This window comes from Amblyomma mixtum, chromosome 2 (genome assembly GCF_055824585.1).
Source record: "Amblyomma mixtum isolate Tamu chromosome 2, ASM5582458v1, whole genome shotgun sequence".
Lineage (NCBI taxonomy): Eukaryota > Metazoa > Arthropoda > Arachnida > Ixodida > Ixodidae > Amblyomma > Amblyomma mixtum.
The window spans coordinates 57,242,180-57,262,839 of record NC_143013.1 but is presented as its reverse complement, the minus strand read 5'-3'; the positions used below and the strand labels follow the sequence as shown (position 1 = coordinate 57,262,839).

The 20,660-nt window shown below is 43.4% G+C and overlaps 1 protein-coding gene across 3 annotated transcripts in view; it reads left to right on the top strand.

The window, feature by feature from the left end:
* LOC149359417 (multidrug resistance protein mrp-7-like) overlaps nucleotides 1-20,660 on the top strand; it is a 73,129-nt gene that overhangs the window by 3,634 nt on the left and 48,835 nt on the right. For all 3 annotated transcript variants that reach the window (XR_016288777.1, XM_089571623.1, XM_089571622.1), the window contains exons 2-4: nucleotides 3,377-3,526; nucleotides 9,146-9,280; nucleotides 19,547-19,687. Coding sequence is in view for 2 of the 3 variants with exons in the window: in XM_089571623.1 (XP_089427749.1) it covers nucleotides 3,386-3,526; nucleotides 9,146-9,280; nucleotides 19,547-19,687 (417 nt within the window). In the remaining variant the exon portion in view is untranslated. The remainder of the gene's footprint in view (nucleotides 1-3,376; nucleotides 3,527-9,145; nucleotides 9,281-19,546; nucleotides 19,688-20,660) is intronic.

Sequence of the window (20,660 nt, the reverse complement as noted above, 5' to 3'; positions counted from 1 at the left end):
AAAGAAAGCGAGTAAAAATAGAATAAAATCAAAAAGGAGCCTTTACATAACACTGATCTTCATCGAGCCGTGACAGCAGGGTGAGAGGAGCGGAGATGAAGAAAAGAGAGATAGAATACAGAAACTTACCAGGCACGGTTGGGTACGTGGCTTATAATGTGGTTTAAGCCGTGGCTTCGCAGCTAATCGTGTGCCTACACACAACACACATACCGGCGGCCCAGCGCTAATATTTATTTTATTTTTATTTATTTATACAATACTGCAGGCCGTTAAGGCCCAAGCAGGAGTGGGATAAACATACAGAGAACTCCGACGACCAGCAGAAGACGACGCCAACAGCAGAATTCAGTAGATGCGATGTAGTAAATACGGAGCATGAAAATAAAACAAGTCGCAACAAACAACAGACAATGGTTAACGGTCAAGTACTTGTTCAATGACGGAAAGCACGTTTTCGGATACAAACACATGAGGGGGTAGGTTGTTTCATTCTGCTATAGTTCGAGGAAAGAAAGAGTATTTAAAGTTATTGGTGCGGACAAACAAAGGAGATAATTTATGCGGATGGCAATGCCTTGTTACTCTAGTTGTTGAAGGTTTCAAATACAATGTTTCATATGCACCCCCAACAATGTAATGCTCGAGGGTTAATACTCTACGGGATGGATGGGTGGCTCACTGAGTTTAGGGGTATGAATTCACGGCCCCGAATCACTGCCGCGACACCGCATCTCTTCAGAGACAAAAGGCAAAGCCTTTTCTGTGTACTGCGATTTTTGGTGCGCTTAAAGAGAGCTCCAAGGGCCCGAAATTAATTCTGAGTCCTCCACTGTTTCCTGTCACTCATTCCGGGTTTAGCTTTTGCACTTAAGAATATGCCCCGTACGCAGCAACTAAACAATATTCTGAGCAAAACCTTATTTGAAAGTAATTACCTCTTTGTATGTTTTTCTTTCTGTCGCGCTCGTGGGGATACTAGACATGTATCATGGCAAAACTCGGCAGCTTGAGAATAGGAGCCAGTGATCAGCTTGTGCCTTAATATTACATACAGTACTGCGAACATATGGGGTCTACGCCGTGACTTAAAAGTTATAACGAAAACAATAACACTATACGACAAAGGAATAACACTATACGACAAAGCACTGCACTCGAAGAATTTTGCGTCTGGCTTCTTAGGACTGTTCGAAACCTGTTGAAACGAACTGGTTTATTTTCAAAAACAAAATGCGTGAGTTGATACTAACATAGATACTCACTATCACTGTAAGCGAAAAGCAGTCATTGCCATGGTTCGACACCTCGCTGAAACGTCTTAACAAAATGAAAAGGCCCTTTCGCTCTGCTAGACGAACAACCAATTCTCATGGCAGACGTATTAAGCTGCAGAAAAGAAGTTAAAATCACTTGCTAACAAAACAAAGCGTTTCTCTATTAATGAGGTCTGCCAACCATGATAAAAAAATCACTTTAAAAAAATCTGAAGCACGATTTACGCCAAACGTTCGCTGCCATTAGAAGAAATGTTTTATCATCAGAACTTGCCGATTCCTGACAGTGAAACAGCCGAAGCGCTTAACCCCACATTCAGCTCTATATTCTTGCAAGAACCCGCTAACACTTTACCCGATTTTCTTCACTACGATCACGCAGTTATGTCTGACATCACTTTTAATTCTTCCTGTGTCGTGGAAATAATTGGCTCGCTAAACCTTACACCTTCATTAGGTGTTCGTGGCGTCAGCTCATAAGCACTAAAACATGCAAAAAAATGCTGTCAGCGTAATTTAAACCATATTTTTTTAGTAATCATTGCCTTCAGGAGTGGTGCCGGAAGAGTGGAAAGTAGGAAAAGTTGTTTCAGTTCCGGAATAGGGTCTTCTATCATTCCACTAACGAGCGTTGGTTGGAAGCTAACAGAAAAAAAGTGCTGTTATTCACATATTAAAATTCCTAACATGTATACAATTTTTCATGCTAACCAGCACGGCTTTCGCAAAGGGCTCGCATGTGATACTCAAGTAGCTTTATTAATTAACGACACAAGTTCTAAACCGTATTTAAAAATTCCAGTAGATGCTCTTTTCTCGGATTTCGAAAAGCCTTTCGTAAAGTTCTCAATAAACGACTCTACTTAAAATTCGAAAGTCACTAATTAGCCCCTTTTATCAGACTGAATATGCAATTCCCTTAATAACCGAAAATAATTTGTGTACACTAAAAGACACGCATTCACTTGCTTTTCGGTCCTCTCCAGTGTCTTCCAAGCACTGTACTCGGACCCTTCCTCTTTCGAATCTACCTTAGTGACCTGTCCAATAATACCGCTTCTGATATCCACCTATTCTCAAACGACTGCATAATCGACCGTCCCATCATTAACAGTTGGCTCTCGTATACTTCAATATGACCTTAAACGTGTTGAGGCACGGCGGCATAAATGATCAATGTCCTTAAACGCCAATAAGACGTCATTGCTCTTTTTTCATCGATGCCAACACTATCAGTCCTCCAAGTATGTCATATGTGGCTCGGAAATATAATTTATTCAGTAATATATATACCTCAGAGTCACCGTTTCTAGCAAACTTGGTCTACACATGTAACAACGAACATTACTAACGAAGCCAATCGCACTCTTGGTTACCTGCGTAGAAATTTGTGACTCGCCTCTGTCTCGGTTAAAACGTTAGCTTAACTGACATTTGTCCATTCTAAATTATAATACGCATGCTCAGTCTGGGACCCTCATGAATCTAAGCTTTCCAACACCCTCGAAAAAAGTTGAAAATCGTGCATTCAGCCAGATTTATTTCTTTTGGGCTATTCTTATCACTCCAGCGTCACTGCCCTGAAATCACAGGCTGACTTTACTAATCTCTAACTGAAACGTTGCGTTTTTAGGCTTTGCCCCTTTCACAAACTTTACCATGTATCACTTGATGTTTCAGTCATTTTGCCAGCTTATCGGCTGTCAGACCGCACCAGCCATCCCAAAGCCGTTTACCCTACTCCTGCACAGACAACTCATCTTCATGCATGTTTCACGAAAACTGCTCGCGTCCGGAAAAAAAACAAAAAAACATCCAATCGACTATGTGCACCATTCCGATCTACTGAAGCTGAAGGCTACCATCGAACCTTACTTCATTTGAACATTCAGCCCATATCGCCTGCAATATCGCTTTCTGGGGTATTTAGGTACGGATAATAAATAAGTGATAGATAATAAATAAATTATATAGATAAATAAATTATGTTTTCGCCAGCTACTAGGTTATCAGCAAACTGAATGCAGTGGTTGCCCTTGATCCACAATTTGGGACAGCACTTGATACACTCATAAATGCCATTTCTTTCTGCACTTTAGTGAGACACCATGGAATTCCTGTACATATCGGATACTCTGAAATTTGCAACTCTTGGCTGTGCGCTTCTGGGCGGCGTGGAACTCCTAAAGTCAAAGAAGTCGCCATCGAGAAAGCCAGCCATCTACAGCCTCATGGACATAGCATATCTGGTAAGACGTCGCGAATGTGACGAGCATGGGAGCAGAATGATTAATGTGCAAGTATGCATCTACGCCCGCAGAAAGGAAAAAAAAAAAGATATGGAACAAAAATAAGATTTAGCTAAATTTCCACCATTCCAAATTTTAAGACCGCTCGCATTTAAGTAATTGAAGACAGGTTATCAAGGTAACGCCTAGGAGGTTGCAGTATTGTCACCCTTCGTCTGTGTGGAGCACGTCTTTACGCAGCTTCATCTTACTTTCATCGAAGCTACGGTAGCGAAAGCTAGGGGAATATACGCGGTCCAACTATAATTAAAAAGATCGCCGTTCTTGCATTTCGTTGAGGCTTAAGCCAACGACATGTTAGTTCGAAAGTAACAAACTTCTAGCGAAGCCTGCTGGTTACTGGAGTTTCACTGAAAATTAACATAATAATCGACTTCGTACAATCAAGTCTGTCCTACACCTCTAGGAAGCTGTTACTTATCAGAACAGTTCTCCACTTTCGCTGTCTATCGTCATTAACTTCAGACGTGTTTGTGCTCTATGAAATATATGAATTTTTGTTCTCGCATCTACTTCATCTACTTCACCCTGATTTTATTACCAGGCGCCATCGCGGTTGTCAACCATCTCGGAGTTTGTAGCTTGTATACAGTTTATATTACTGCCTACAGACGTCGCGACGCTCTGCTAACGTCTAGTTTTGGCCCAATCGGACTACCGGATTTCAAATGTGTTCGCAACTGGTATGACAAGAGAACTCAGCGTTTTGAAGACTGACTAACCAAAGCCGTCCGTCGTTTTCTGCAGAGCGGCAATGAATAAAAAAGGAGTGTCTGTGGAGCGTCGCCAAAATAATCAGAGACTCGGGTTATGGGTGCTGAACTTTCGGACGTATTTTTTGCTCCCTTGTATGTCTGTTTACGCCTGCGTGCATGTGCGGCTCATGTTTCAAGAGGGCAAAAAGAACGCTTCGATAAAAAGAAGTTTATCGCAGCTGCAGTGTGACGTGCTCTTGACACAAAATACCGCTCCGGTATAGTGTTCTGCAGCCGGTTGCAATAGAGCTGCCGACCTGTTTTTGCGAGTACGAGGCTCATAGTCGCCATTTGCGTCGACATGTTTGAGCATTCTCGTGATTCTTAGAGAACTATGTGCATGCCTACATATTTTTCCAACTACAGTGAATATGAGAATACTCTACTCTTCCATTCGTACCGAGAAACACAACAGATTTTTCGGCAGTATTTCGGAACCTGACGGCAGAAATTCTTGTAGCAACAACAAGATTTTCTGTACGATTGTGCAGTTGCTTGTCGTAAAGACACTGTCAGTTATGTCGCGACAACAGAAAGCTTCGGAATACTAGAGAAAAATCTGTAGTAACGACAAGGCGAACAAATTTTTTGTCGTATTTTGGGACCGACTCTGTCGTACTCTTATATTGAGATTGCTTGGCTTCAGAGTCAGGATTCTGGTAGGGTCGAGTCGGTTTATTAACTCATCACTAGCGGAGTCATCAACGAAACAGCTCCGCGCATAGGAGTGCTGCTGTGATGTTCTAAAACAGTAGTGTTTGGGTGTGCACAGCTTGCTTGAGGCGCTGTGAGCCGGGTCGTATATGCTTCGAAGAAAAAGCCAGAATGCGAGGGATGTGGAATGGAGCTTCACTGTCATTATGCATCAGCCAGGTGGAGCACACCATAGTCCCCTCCAGTCGATCTCTAATTGGCTCTGCCATGCGCTAAAGTTCATTCAGGGGATCTTACATACCTGGATGGACGGATATCATTGGCGTGCCATTTGAATCGGGGAAGCGGCTGGAGACGCCTTGCCTAACAAGTTTAAGCGCTCAATTAGTTAAAGAACAACTCCATGTGAAGGAGTAGACGAGATGAGGAAGCCTTATCTAACATATGCCCTATTCCGAGTCGTAATTTCGTCATTAGAGTGACGTCCTGAGTTATAAGGTATTCTAAGCTATTTGTCTTATACCTATGAACTATTTCTGATCTCTTTATAGTATACGTTGCTAAAACCTTTCATTCCTTTGCAATTCTAAGCTATTTTCTTTCTATATTACAAGCTATACTATTTTCCATGCGCTGTTCTTGGCCGCACTCTGCCAGTGGAATTCATAATCTCACCTCTTGCAATCTGTCGCGGTGGATGAGTTACTATATGGCTCAATGCAAATAGCGCTAATTGAGCAACACAGGCGCCGACTAAGAACAAAGATCTTATCGTCCGTGTCAAAAAATTTATTATTTCAAAAATATGTTTAACGAACGGGACCAGCACCAAGCTTTGCTAAAAATATATACCGGGTTTTTCACCTAAGACTTTATACATTTTTTGAAAATAGGCTTTTTGAGTTTGAAGAGCGCTTTTTTCGGCATAGCGTTGTCAGCGGCGTAGTCCATCAGAGTATAGGTAAGATCTGCTGACTAACAGGCTTGTTTACTAATATTGAAAAGTTAACTTTTAAAATGTTAGCTTTTACTGTTAGGCTTCTTAATTATTTAGAGGCGTGTAGCCCACCGTAAGTGATATCCATATCAGATTTTAGAATTTCAAAAAAGTGGTCACCCTCGACGCTGTGGCCGAACAAAGTTTGGTTACGCCGTGCCAAAATACATGTGCTTTCGAAAAGCTTGCAGACAAAGCATGCTCTCCTGTGCACGTAACTCGTCGAAATTTATCGAGTCACAGTGCGGAGGGTAACCGCACTTTCAGAATAGTAAAAACTGATGTGGATATTACTCACGATGGGCAACACGCATCTCAGTAATTAAGGAGCTTAAAAGTAGTAGTTGAAAAGTTAACTGCTCAATGCTAGCTAGCACGTCGTCGCTATATTCTGATGTACCTCACCGCTTACAATGCTATGCCGAAAAGCTCTAACTCAAAAGCCTATTTAAAAAAAATGCGTAAAGCCTTAGGTGGAACACCCTCTATATGACCCCGCAAAAACAATAAATTGAAAGATCTTTTAGAGCTTGAGGTGCCAGATCATAAACGCGCGTGTGCAAGCTGTTACCTGTTAAACATTTTTTTTTATTGCATGGAAGTACAACAGAACTACGATACTTGTAGCCTTACTTAACGAATCCGAATCCCTTGATCTCGTCACACTTGGTCACACTAACACCATACTATATCTCTACCTGCACATCGAAATTCCGCGAGACAAAGACATGCATCGAATGAAGGCAGCCAGACTATTTCCTTATCCAGGATGTCTACGAATGGAATGCTGGTGCATGTATTATCTGCTCGGCCTAGGATGAAATACACTTGACATTTTTTTTTGCGGTTGCGCTGCTCGCTTCAGAGTAGTGGTATTGCCACGTGCTGCTAATCGACGTTCAAGCTAGCACCGCATGCAGCCGCGTATTATCTGAAGTGTATGTCATCCAAGGCCGAGGGGATAACATGTGTCAGTGCTGCATTCGTGGATCGGATGGACAAGCAAATAATTAAGCAACGCTCCGAGCGCAATTCGAGCCAACGCTTGGTCAAAGCGAGCAGCTTCGCTTCCCGATGACTCACCCCACTCAGCTATGTTGCAAGGGCTTGCTCTAGGTGTGTTGTAATTGTTACATAGTCTCTCGACGCTGCTTGTTGGCTTGTAAATCAATAAAGCCGGATGAGTCAAGACGTAAGAAGCACATTCTAACCGGACACGCTTTCTAGGCTTTGACGCCAGAGTACAAAAGGTCGTATGTAGGCAACAACAGCTTTATATGGCCGCACACAACGAAAGCGGCAAAAGAAAACGGGTTAACATGACGAAGCGTCAAGCAGAGTGAACAGCGAGGGGTGCTGAGAGCACTCCCCCGCGCGAAAGAGTGAAGAAGCTGAAGGCGGCGTCACGTAAAGCTTCAAGGGCGGCAGCACGTAAAGCTGCAAAGGCGGCGTAGGACTCCGAGCATGATGTTCAGCTGAGAGAAGGGAAGCGGTTGACGGTGGTGGCTCGTCAAGTCGCAAAAGCTGCCAAAAAAATCATTTGCATTGCCCAGTCCGAAGAAAATAAGCTGACGAAGTCGGCGCAGATGCTTTCGATGCTTTCTGAACCTCTTACCTCGAACACCTTCATGCTTACTGTTTAGAGCCTCTTCTAGAAGGGCGACGAAATCTTTTGAGCCTGAGCTTGTCGTACATCACTCATGTATTCGCGTATCTTCCCGCTCCTAAAAAAGACACCCCTTTAACATAATCTCAGAAGTCCGACATTGCTGCGCACAGTCACTATCACTGAGAGTTCAACGATGTTTTAAACCCATAAACTGAAACCTTTGGAAGCGGCTGTTCGATGCGTTTTTTTTTCGGGTCATCGCTCCTTACGCAAATCGGCTGACATTTAAAAAAGAAGAGTGGCATTTCTTGGACTTATTGGTTGCAGGGAAGAGTAGTTGCGAGTCCAACTGCAAACGCGGGCCAGACAGCAGCGACTGTCTGTCGACTATGAGAAGAGGGAGAGCGTTAGGCACTAAAGGAGACCACTTGGAGAACGCGCCAAGGGTAAAGTGACGGTTCTCAAGGATAAGAAAACATTGGTTGGAGGACATCGACGAGCACATACTATGCCATGCACATCGCAATCTCAGTGCATATAAGTCACACGGATACAAACAGCGACGATTACTGTACTGAAACGACGAGTACGGAACTAAAAACTTGGCGATTGTCGTTGGCTGCAGGAACGCAGACGTCTGCGATACGAGAGAGATGTGTACATCGAAATGATTGAAGAACGGCTCGTTCAGAAAGACAGACGGGGGGGGGGGGGGGGGGGGACTAGTTAACGTTGTGACAGTTTTGAGGAAACGGGTGACTGTATGCAGTTTAAAGCGTCGCATTCATATTTCTGATAAAATATTAAAAATGGCTCATTTGGAGTTGTGCGTAGATTGTGCGATCATTTTCAATTCGAAAGAGATGTGGAGTCGTCGACAAAACATTAATGTGTGTTGCTCGGTGGGGTCTTTCTGAATGGGGATGTTCCTAGCTTGAAGCCATGTAAAGTGTGCTGTGGTTGCAAGGTTGTGTACATCTGGTGATCGCTCATGCGAACGATAACCATATTAAAAAATAGTGTCGGAGCAGCAGAGTAGTTAAAACACTCTTTATAACGTAATATGTCGAAACCGCCGCCGCGGTGGCCCAGCGGTTATGGCACTCGGCTGCTGACCCGAAAGACGCGGGTTTGATCCCGGCCGCGGCGGTCAAATTTCTCTGGAGGCGAAATTCTAGAGGCCCGTGCACTGTGCGATGTCAGTGAACGTTAAAGAACCCCAGGTGGTCGAAATTTCCGGAGCCATTCACTACGGTGTCTCTTATAGCCTGAGTCGCTTTGGGACGTTAAACCCCATAAACCAACAAACCTAATATGTTGAAACCAACCAAAATATATTGACATGTACACATAAAACACTTAGGCTTTTTTTTTTCTGACAGCGTCTTTGTGTCGCCTTCCATCATTCAGAATCGTCAGAGTTTTCAGGGACACGCCTAGGAAATGAATGTTCGGTAATTAAAATAACTTTAAAGGCCGAAGATCACGGTACGTGACCTGAAGACTGACGTTGAATTCTTCTCGAATCCTACTACGCACCGCAGATTACGTGTGCTGGGACATGTGCTGCTCTGGTAGTGGACGAATGCCACCTGGTTCGCATTGGCAGCTGGTGTACGGCTTGGACTCCGAAGCTATGCCTGGATCTGTTCTACGTCTGCTCGTTCTGCATCTCAACCGTAAGTTTCCTTGAAATGTTTGAGGTGCTCCACCATGCATGGGCTGAATCAATGCCACTTTACATCGAGCGCAAGTAGACTTGTTTTGACTAATGCGTTTCTGTACGTTGTTGATAAAACTACTCTTCAGTATTCAGGCTCTAGAACCCCTTGTATGCAGTTCGATTGGTGGGGTCAACTTTTGCAAGAATGTCTACCTGTGCGAGCGATGAGTTTGTCTGCATCTGACCGTTTCTTTGCGTGTGTACGTACGTACGTACGTACGTATGTATGTATGTATGTATGTATGTATGTATGTATGTATGTATGTATGTATGTATGTATGTATGTATGTATGTATGTATGTATGTATGTATGTATGTATGTATGTATGTATGTATGTATGTATGTATGTATGTATGTATGTATGTATGTATGTATGTATGTATGTATGTATGTATGTATGTATGTATGTATGTATGTATGTATGTATGTATGTATGTATGTATGTATGTATGTATGTATGTATGTATGTATGTATGTATGTATGTATGTATGTATGTATGTATGTATGTATGTATGTATGTATGTATGTATGTATGTATGTATGTATGTATGTATGTATGTATGTATGTATGTATGTATGTATGTATGTATGCGTGTGTGTGTGTATTCGCCCCCCGACGACTAATGCCTTAAAAACTTCTCATAAATACGCTACTCTTGCACCCAAACGTGCACTGACATCGCACAGTAGACGGGCCTCTAGGCGGAATTCTAGAGGCTCATGCAATGTCAGTGCACGATAAAGAACCCCAGGTGGTCGAAATTACCGGAGCCCTTCTTTACGCGTCCCTCTTGGGACGTTAAACCCCCGCAAACCAAACCAATCATGTGACGAAGTTGTCGCGGTGAAGCGGCAGAAACAGCACGGTACTTTTTGTTGCGGTTATACAGCTCTGAGCTGCGTATATCTTGCACTACACTGCCACAAATTTTTGGCATTATTAAAAAAATATTAATATAAGTAGCAGCGTTATCTTTATTACTACCAGTGCGAGAGTCTGACAACCGCCACGTAATAGGTCAGAACGTCATACTTTCTCAGAAGGAAGAAGAATGGGGAGCACGCAGAAAGAGAAGTGCTGTAAAAAAGCAAATGACAAAAAAGCAGACGATAGGAAGAGGGAGATGAGTATAAAGAAAACAGCAAGAGCACCGAGGTTCCCACAGTGCAAAGAGAAAAATAAAAAAAAAGCAAGTACAGCGACCAAAATAACGAACGACACATCAATTACCGGAGAGAAACAGCTTGTCAGACGGAGCAGCACTTCATGTTCTCAGCTGTCAAGTAACGTTGATTGTAATTAATTAAAGGAACAACGCTAAAAGTCGTCCAGGCGAGAGGCACTATAGCGTTCGGAAACAAAACATGTACTGAGGGCAGATTCCTGACCTTAAAGCTCGTGGTTATGATGTGTTCACCCAGATGCTTCTCACTTCATAGGGGAGCTGTAGACAACTTCGTTCAATCATTTTTTTTTATAAAAATCTGTTGACTGGCTCGCTTTGATTCTTTTGACGTTTGTTCGGTCATGGTTGACGAAACTGAATCCAAAAAGAAAGATATTCCCGCCGCTTGACTCCGCCTCGTGACATCGTTGATGAAAGTGACTCCGTGATTACAGAGTGGAAGAAAATGGCCGTATGGCTTAGCCTCAGAGATCCACAAAAACAACAAGAACCACTGATGTCATCGCAGTTTGCTTGTGAAAATCGCCAGGTGCAGTGATACTTGTATTTAAAATTTTTATATTTTCTAGATTAGTAAAGTTCCGTTCTCAATGGACATGTCTCGTAGTAATTAGAATGCCGTTATCTACAGATACAGGGCAATTTTACTGCGTCTTCAGTGTCCTTTTAAGGAATAGTGCTCCTCGTGGTTCCGGGCAGAAGCCGGTGCACTTGCAGTCGGTAGAGCTCTTAAAACAGATGGAAAGTAAAAGGAAGCATGAAGCGAATGACGAACTGGACACTGAACCTCTACTCGGTGACGGAATAAAACGTTGGGAGCCACTTGGTAACTTTTCCCTTTCTGTATTACCGACAGCACCTGCTTTGCATACGAGTTCGCTCCTGCTTTACGCAGCAAGGTCGCAGGTGTCGTAGGATCCCGTACGCTCAATACCTGACGGGCGAAAAGCCTAAATTTCTTGAACATGCAGTGTCTGCGACCGCTATTGTGCCTCTCGACCTATCGATTCTTTCACTTCTCTTTTATTAGTAGCCTCCTTTTCTTTGTTCGTACTGCCGCTTAAACACACACACTGCTGCCGAGTCTAAGGGCGCCACTCCCACCCGTGGTGGCCGCGTTTCAACGAAGGCAGAGCCCATGACCGGGTGGTGTGCGATTCAAGTGTTCGCTAAACATCTCCAGGTGATCGAAATTATTTTGCAGCACTCCAACACGGCACCTCTGTCTCTCTTTATTCTTTAACTACAACTTTTACCACTTCCCTCACGGCGCGGAAATGATTGCGCAAGACACCACAGTGCCTTTTGACGGATGTACAGGCATACGGACACGCAGACAGACGGACAGGCAGATAGAGAGGCAGGCGGGCAGGCAGGCGGGCAGACAGGCAAGTGGGTGGGCGGGAGGGCAGGCAATGTTCGTGTTAGCGATGTTCGTGATATGTGAAAACCATGTTAGGGTTATGAGTTAAAGTAATGCCCAAATACTTACAGATAAGAAAGGAAGACACTTCAGAGCTGAAAATAACATATTTAGAGTGAATGTGGATGCGATGATTCCGGTTAGATCTTGTTGAAGGGTGTCGGCGTCAGTTCTTGAAAAAAATTGAGCAGTAAATTACGCAATCGTTGGCAAATAATCGGATGTTAAATGCAACGTTAGAGGGAAGGCATTTAATGTAAATGAGAAAAAGCAAGGGTCCGAGCACTATGCCTTCAGTAACACCTGAAGCAGTATATAATGGCACACCGGCTATAGAAAAAAACTCGCTGCATTGAAAACACCGGCTCTTATGAGATGCCGGCACTAGCAACTTGGCAACGACACTTCAGTTAAGTGAGTGGATTCAAGTAATAATAATGGCTTAGTGAATATGTGACTGATAGCACAAGAGAACGTTTATGAGAATGCTCTCGCATTTCCTCCGCATCAATTCACTTGGTCGTCCCTCAATTTTTTGGTTCTTGCTTTAAATCTATGCTCTCTATTTTTTCCCCATTCCAGGCTATTTGTCATGTTTTAAGCCATATTAATTTGACTCCTGGGACGATTCGAAATGCAAAATGCACAGCGCCATCTCTTACGTGCCCCGCATCTAAGCCTGTCATGATAGCTTGGTCGAGAAAACTTGGCTTAGTGCCCGGCGTTGGGTAAACACATCTGTATAGGAGGCTGTACTTGATGTGAAGGGTGAAACACAGAAGCGCACTGGCGTTCTGCTATTCCACTCAGCGGGGACAAACAACGTGTGGGGTGCAAGTGATGCGTCAGTATCATGTTTATTATTTTATTATGCTGTGCGCGAACGTTTCAGTGTAGGCCAACTTCAATGCCAGCCATAGGGAAGCGTACCGACACGTATACAACTTCTGCTTTTTGCCATATTTTTTGAAACAAAGATTCACAGGTGTTGTTTTCAAATTACGGTACGCACCGGAAGCTTTGCTCGTTTTGGTCGAAATGAGGAGCCCGTTTCATACGTTTATCTACCCTGTGGTAGCGCAAGTCGGTCGGAAGTAAACATACGTAAACATACTCGGGTCAAAAATTTAGTCCGGCCACAAGGAAGAGCTTTCATTAGTCTACCGGCCGTGACCATCCGCGCTCAATGCACCCTTTACCAGCGGGATCTCAACGACTAAAGCTATGGCTTGCATATTCACACAGGGACAACCATGAGTCAGTTATTACTTTGTGCTCCATGTGTGCAGTTGAGTTTTACCGTGGTGAGTTATTTTTAGAAACGCTAGCAGGAGCTCTCATGACCGTGTGCGTCGTTGAAAGTCGCCACACACGTACTATGTCGCACTCATGTACTGCTATCGCTCCCGCACATCATGAGTGTTGATGCGCCCTTGAGATGTTATACAGGGCGACTTTTTTTAACATTTTTAGATTTTTATTTTGAAAACTGTGAAGCATACATCGGTGTGGTCTGTGCAGATGAATTTCTCAGAAAGGTGATATTCTGATACGGGTCAATATTTAACTAAAGTTAACAAATCAACTTTTATGTTTGATTAAAGGGGTAAGATTATACTGCAAAACTGAGGGTCGTCAACATGGAAGGTCAGCCCTGTTGCTCAAATTTCTTAATCGGCAATGTGCTTTGAAATATCGTACGTCAAAAATACGCGTTTGAAAGCTCGTTGAGTTGGCTTTACCGCATTGCATATTTATGAAATGGCGTCGCTCGCATTTGTGATGCATCAAATACTCACGCCGTTTGTATATTAGATGAAAATATGTAATGCTTGAAAGCTAACACAACGAGCTCTGATATGCATATTTTTGACGTTCGATATTTAGAACCGCAATTAGATTTAAAAGAATTAAAAAACTGGGCTTACCTTCAGTGTTGACGACCTTTAGTTTCGTAGTTTAATCTTGGCCCCCCCGCCCCCCAAGTCTAAATAAAAAAAAGTTGATTACGTAACCTTAGTAATTTATTCGTCTAATTATCGAGCTCTAGTACGTATAATGTTCTCCTTGCTGCACCGACCTCAATCCACCTGCACCGACCTCACCGATCTTTTTTAGATTTTGAAATAAAAATTGAAAAAAAATTCTCTGTATAATGTATAGAAAGTGATATCTTAAGGTTTTCCTTCTTTATATTTATTATAGTCGCGTTACAGAATGCAAGTTTGTTCAGAAACAAAATATAGCTTTAAGCGTGACAGTGGGACGAAAAGTAAAAAAGCGCACGACTGCTTTGTGCTTAAAACATTCGGGATGTGGAGGTCTTGAAACTAAAACAGAAAAAACGTGCCTCCACCTGCAGTGCTGAAGCATAGCAGGCAGAAAACAACCGGATTTTATTGTCGGTGTGGTAAGCGACAGCAGCTTGCTACTCGAAAAAACTTTTCTTTATTTGCCCATCTTTGGAAGCCAGCCTAGCATAGGAAGGCATGGTGCTGAGCAGCACACTGCTTGCTGCGCACACTATTTGACAAGCGCAAATCCCGTACAGCAAAGGCTGTTTGGTTTGGTTTATAGTGTATGACGGTTTAACGTCCCAAAGCGACTCGGACTACGAGGGACGCCGTAGTGAAGGGCTCCGGAAATTTCGGCCACCTGGGGTTCTTTAACGTGCACTGACATCGCACAGTGCATAGCAACGGCTGGAGGCATTTCTATAAGTGAAGTGCGCTCTTATTGGCACGAGGAAAAGTTCGTAAGTTAAAGTTGAACGGCTGTGACAAAAAAGAATAAACTTGTGGTCTTCTCAACTACGTTCGTGAATAGAAATACAATAGCGTTTGAAACTTGCCAAGTATTTCAAAGGGCCCCCTAAATTTTTTAAGTAAGCGTGCCCATGAAAATGAATTAAGGTGCATTAGTGGGAGGTGGTGGGCAGATTAAGGCTGGTTATTTGTGATCAGTGGGTGAATTAATGAGGACGAGTCGGAATTAGTGAATGGATTAAGATGAAATAGTCGGTGGATTAAAGTGTAAGAGTGGGTCGGGTTAGAATAATCTCATATGATAATCCAATGGAAAGTACTTAGACAATCTGGTCCTCAGATTTTCAAATCTAGCGGTGCTGATGATGTCCCGATTTTCTCGACCAATCAGGGGATCTTGTTGCGGAGAAACCGGATGTTTTTTGTCAGGCGACAACTTAAATGCTATAGCATTAATACTTATAATTTTCGGTTGCAATATTTTGAATAAAATGCCCGATGCTAACACAGTCGTACGCATTTTCGAGGGAATCGACGCTGGGAAATGTGCCGGGCTTAGAATGCTGGCGTCGAAATGTGAGCATATAGGCAGCCATTCAAACATGGCAGATCAGTCATCTATGCAGCTGCCGCCGGGAAGTAACGTGCGGTTATACCGCAGATAAAGCAGCTGATACCACCGGCGCGCACAAAAGTTCGATTTACCATAGCACTGGCTTGCTCGAGGCCAACGCTATAAAAATAGGTGCCCGAATCAAAACAGCCACTCTAACGAATTGGTGGATATACCACGTACGTGCAACAATCGACAAGGCGAGTTTTCACCCGTTTATAAATAAAACAGCGTTGATAATGCATAGGGCTCGAGAATTTGCCTAAGTGTGCGCATTTCAACGCCGGAGTCGCGAATTTCGACTTTCCGACGCATTTTTCAGTGGCGATTCTTGCCACTTTCAGCTGGTGCGGCAAATTTTCAAGCGAAGCTGGAAACGTGCGTGAGGCAACAATCCCCCATCAAACCCACCAGACATACTGGCATTAGCAGGAATGGATTGGTGGGAACGCTGCTTGAAGCTTTCGCTTCACGATTTACTTTTTTTTTCTCGAGGGTCACAAGCATCCTCGGGCGCCCATTGGTAGCTGAAGTAGGGTGCTCATTGTAGTAATAACAGCGCTTGCCTTCGGTGCACGCGAGTTTGCCAAGTGTGCGTAAAAATATGCTGGTGGCATTGTCATCCTCACACATTTAATTTGTAGCCTTCTTTAAGTGAAATCTTTTTCCGCTATGTAACATCACACTACGCGAGCTGCACGTCAGGCCTCGCGAAGAAGGAAGGGGGGGGGGTGTAGTGCGATGCTATCCGCGATATGTATTTTTCTTCTATGTATTTCGGCCTTGTTTTCGAAGTGCGCTGCAGTGCACTGCAGGAAGTGCAGTTGACGACATGCAGCACTGGAAAAAGAGGGCATATGAGGTCAAAAACAACTCTTCCAGCTGGTTGTTTCGAACGCTCTCGAGGCTAGCCATATACTGTGCAGCTTTCTAAAAACAGGAACGGTCGCTTCAGAGATAAAACGAACGTGCCAGCTTCGTCAGCCACCGAGGCCATCGATCCACACCTGGGTGTCCGACCTGGTGAACGAAACGTGCACGCTTGTCTCAGAACCCGACAGATGATAGCATCAGCTGAAGATAATGTACACATCGGTTGAGTATGAAAGAAACGCGAAAAATGGGCTGGCCTGGCTAGCAAGTGCAGAGCCTATGCAGGCCGACATGTTTTCCAGTGCTCTGTTTGATGTAGCTCGCTCTTGCTTCTCATGTCGCGAGGGCGCAATCTTGCCGACAGCAGGAGGTTGCGCATCTCCTTTTGCCTTACTTCGTGGGCACGTAGCCCTAAGGTGCAAAGGAATAACTAAATAAAAAATTCCGCAGGATGCTACCTCACCCACCTGGTCGCATACACAGGGACACCGTTTAAAGAGACACTGAACACAGAGTCATTAATTTTTTGATCTGATTAACAATCGATTTTCTGGAGTTTTTGTGGCTACACTGATGTCTGTGATGCAGCAGAGTATGCATTTATTGCCGCGAAAATTGAATTTAAAAGTTGCAAGTTGTCACGGCTTCTCGATCCAATCGCGTATGACGTAAAGGTCGAGGACGACTCCGTGATGAGCAACTGGAAATGAACGGCCGCCAATATAGTCTCATGGACCTGCGCGAAAAAAAAAAAAGAATTCTTGATGCCACAGTAGTGTACTTGCAAAAATGACGGGTGATGATGGCACTGTATTTTATTTTCCCACCTTTTCTAGGGTGTAATAAATTCGTTTTTGATAATTATAGCCTCTTTGCCATTATAACGAGAAAATCGATCGATAAAGGCCAACTTCAGTTTCTCCTCAGGGCCCCTACTAAGTATCACGGTGGGACGCTGCCATTTTCATATGCGGGGTACACTGTTTTTAACTCTATAAATGTGGTCGAAGCCGGCACAACCACGAATGACCCGCGCAAGGCAAACAGCTTAGGAGCAGTGGGGAGCGAGAAAGAATGCGGCAAAAGCTTTAATAACTATAATTATTAAGATATTTGTGTTTGGCGCAACATTAGCAATACGAGTAAGCTCATCCAATTACTCTAAGCGCTTCTGGGCTTACCGAGCAGAGGCAGGATTCAAAGCCTTCCATACGAAATCGTTTAGACGCTATGCCCTGTTCTCAGGTGCTGAATACACTCGTGTCATGTTTGCAGTGCGCCTTTTAATTCGAACAGCAATTAAAAAACGGAACCCGACAAGCAAAGTGCACTGTAAATGGCGGCTGGTCAAAAAGTGGAAGGAAATATGCAAAAAAAGAAACAGTGGTTCCAGCTGTCATTGGGATAGAGCTGCATCATTCTCATTAGTCGGATGAATGTTTCAGAAATGCGTACTGGCACCGTTGCAGTACGTTTATGGAGTCTAACTGGACAACAACAATAAAGAAAACAAAAATTACAACAAGCAACAAATTAACGACGTGCAATCAGCAGTAATGAAGATGCAGCACCTTTGTCGACAATCGTTCATCAAGCTAGTGCACGTTTACAACGTCTTTTCATGATGAAGTGCCGCCTCTGTACGTACTGGCCTGACCGGTCGTAACCGCGGCGTAAACATTTTTACGAGCCTTTGTGTAGCATTGCGCTCGTTGCAGTAATGTCAGAGTGATGCTTCGATGCGCTGGAGGACCTTAAACTAGACCATTGGCGGTCCGTGCACCACAGCGACTGCAGGGCAGTACTGCGCCTCATATACACCGACGGCGATATGTTCATTGTTCAGTTGATCGCCTTAGAAATCGAAAGCCTTATACACGAAAAGAGAAAAAAATGTCTCCTACTGAATTGCTTCCGCGAGGCAGGTTTTGCGAATCTGCAGTTGGTAAGTTCATGCGTCTTCCTAAAAAATTAAACAATAAATTTTAGTGTTTTGCTAATGTAACGCAACCAAACCAGCAAAAAGCTTGCAAGATCACCAGTATAGTATGAAAAGAAGCTTTCTCGTACTACTTTTCATTACTTCACTTTTGCCTGCTTATGGTGTGTATTTCATTTTAGTTTTTTTTTTCCTGTAGCATAGGCTAATATTCTCTGAGGACGCCGCGCACATTATACTATACATTTGTCTTTTACGACGTTAAAAAAAACGCGTGGGGCTTAGATACTAAGTGCCACTGAAAGTCAGAGTACTCACTACGATCCCTCATAGTCACCTTTTCAAGAATTGTGTAGCAGTGGGGGTGCTCTGAGTGCCCTCGTAGGTTGTCTGCTTTGTGTAAATCGGTTTCCTGCTACCAGCAGCCAAATAGCCCCAAAGCTGCTCCCGCTTCACCGTGGTATTATTTATAGTTCGGATTTAAAGGTGTATTCATTCACCCTCTACTTTAACTGGGTACGCGACTTTCAGCAAAAACGTTTTATTTCGTGATAGATTTCTGCGCTTATTTGAGCGTTTAATAAAAAAAACTGCAAGATATTCACTGCTTCTTTATTCGCTCTCACACCGGCTCTTCTCGAGGGCTGGATTTAGCGTAGTTGTGAATTAATACCTGTAGGTAATGATTATATTGTAGTTTTTCATTACCAACGTGACCTACACTGAACTTGGACGCCCCATCCATAAAATGCCCCATCCCCATCCATAAGCTGCATAAGAAAAGAATTTCACTTATCAGTTATTTAGTTGTCTTAGGCGGATACCATATGATGATCCACGTATACTAATAAGCATCATTACAAAAAAAAACACGCGACCAAAAATTTAGTGTCTATATCCTTTAACTCTTTCAGGCGTCGCTAGCCATTTCTGTTCAGGAATTTTGTTTCTGCGTCTTAAAAGTTTGTGCAGGCCCCAAAGAAGACAGTTTCCTTGGTCTGAAAGGGGAAACACCAACCTTGATTGTTCTACTGGAGTGTACAAAACGTCGTACAAAGTCACACAATTGATATAAATTTTAATTTCGAAACACCAGGATTTTGTGCAGTAAGTGCTCGAGATATCAGGGGATTCAACTATTTATTTCGAGCGTGCACGTGACGCCAAATGTTCACAAGTAAATTAAATTATTACACAGGATACTAAGGGTCACGTATGAAAGAAAGAAATCAATACTAGCTGTAGCACAGCTCCAGATAAAACTCTGAATTTGCTATAAACTCAATTGCGTACAAAGCGCCTTGAAGGCTTAAGACATGGCAGGTCAGTCTTCGCCTACCTAAAACAATCGCTTTCAGGTTCTAAAGCCTTGTATAAGCTGCCTTGCTAGAACTAAGTTTTTCTTCTCTATCTGTCGCAGGTGTTCATGTGTGTGGTATTTATTGTGGTGAGACTGCGTAGCCAAGGGGCTCCGGCTATTGCCTGCGCAGTTCACGGTTTCATCCTGACCGCTCTGATCAGCGACGTATTCGACGCGGCCGAATGTGATTGGGACTATGAGGTAAGCATACTTAGTTGCTGAAATGGCGCAATCTTGTAATTCCTGCTTAGTTTTGTGACGACTACGGGACAATAATTTTCACCTGCTCCTATCTAAAAGCAGAATTATTTAAAAAAAAGTGACATACTCTGGTTGCGCTCAAGTGGGCAAAATGATGATCGAAAAAACAAAAGAAAAAAGACAAACTAGGGTCGAGAGAGAAAAGTTGTTTAGATCCAACGGCGCCGCCTCCGATGCGCTTGGAATCGAGCCCTTCTTGACAGAGAAGGTGCAGATTATCAGCTTATCTATTCTCTTCACTACTGTGATCGGCCTGCGCAGTATCTTATAAAACTAGTGGTGATCATGCTTGTTTCAGAATATCACTTCTTGCTGCCTGAAAAGCGTTTCGGGGCGATGAATTGAATTCATAAGCAGGAAATTCGACAGCACATTTTTTTACAGGCCATTCTATTCCAATTTTAAATCTATTATTCGATTCCTATTCGTAATCGCCTTTAATTATTTTTTGAGAGTCATTCTTAGACATCTTAATTTTGCGTTGTTATTCATAGCCCGGCCTGTCCTTCCTCCTCTCTCGAGTGGAGAGGGAGATTCTTCTTTTTCCACCTGCCAATCGTGGCAGGTGAGCACGGAAAGTGAAAGGTGGAGAGAGGGAAATTTCTCTAAGCCCCACCGTCCATCTGCCACTATTGGCATGTGGAAGCTACACATAGACGCCGACATAGACGCCTGACGGTTTTCGCCTTCATGACCCTTATAATGCCTTCGCATTAACACCTCAATTTTAAGAATGTGTACCAGATATAAAAAAATGCTTAAAATAATCAGATTTAATTCTGTTTTCATCGCAGTTGATTCACAGTGTCAAACATCAAGCTCCGTACAGATACTTTCAGGCAGTAGATGTGCTCTAAGTTTCCTTTCTCACAAGGCACCGTATTGCATGCTTGGAAATTATACGAGTAACGTT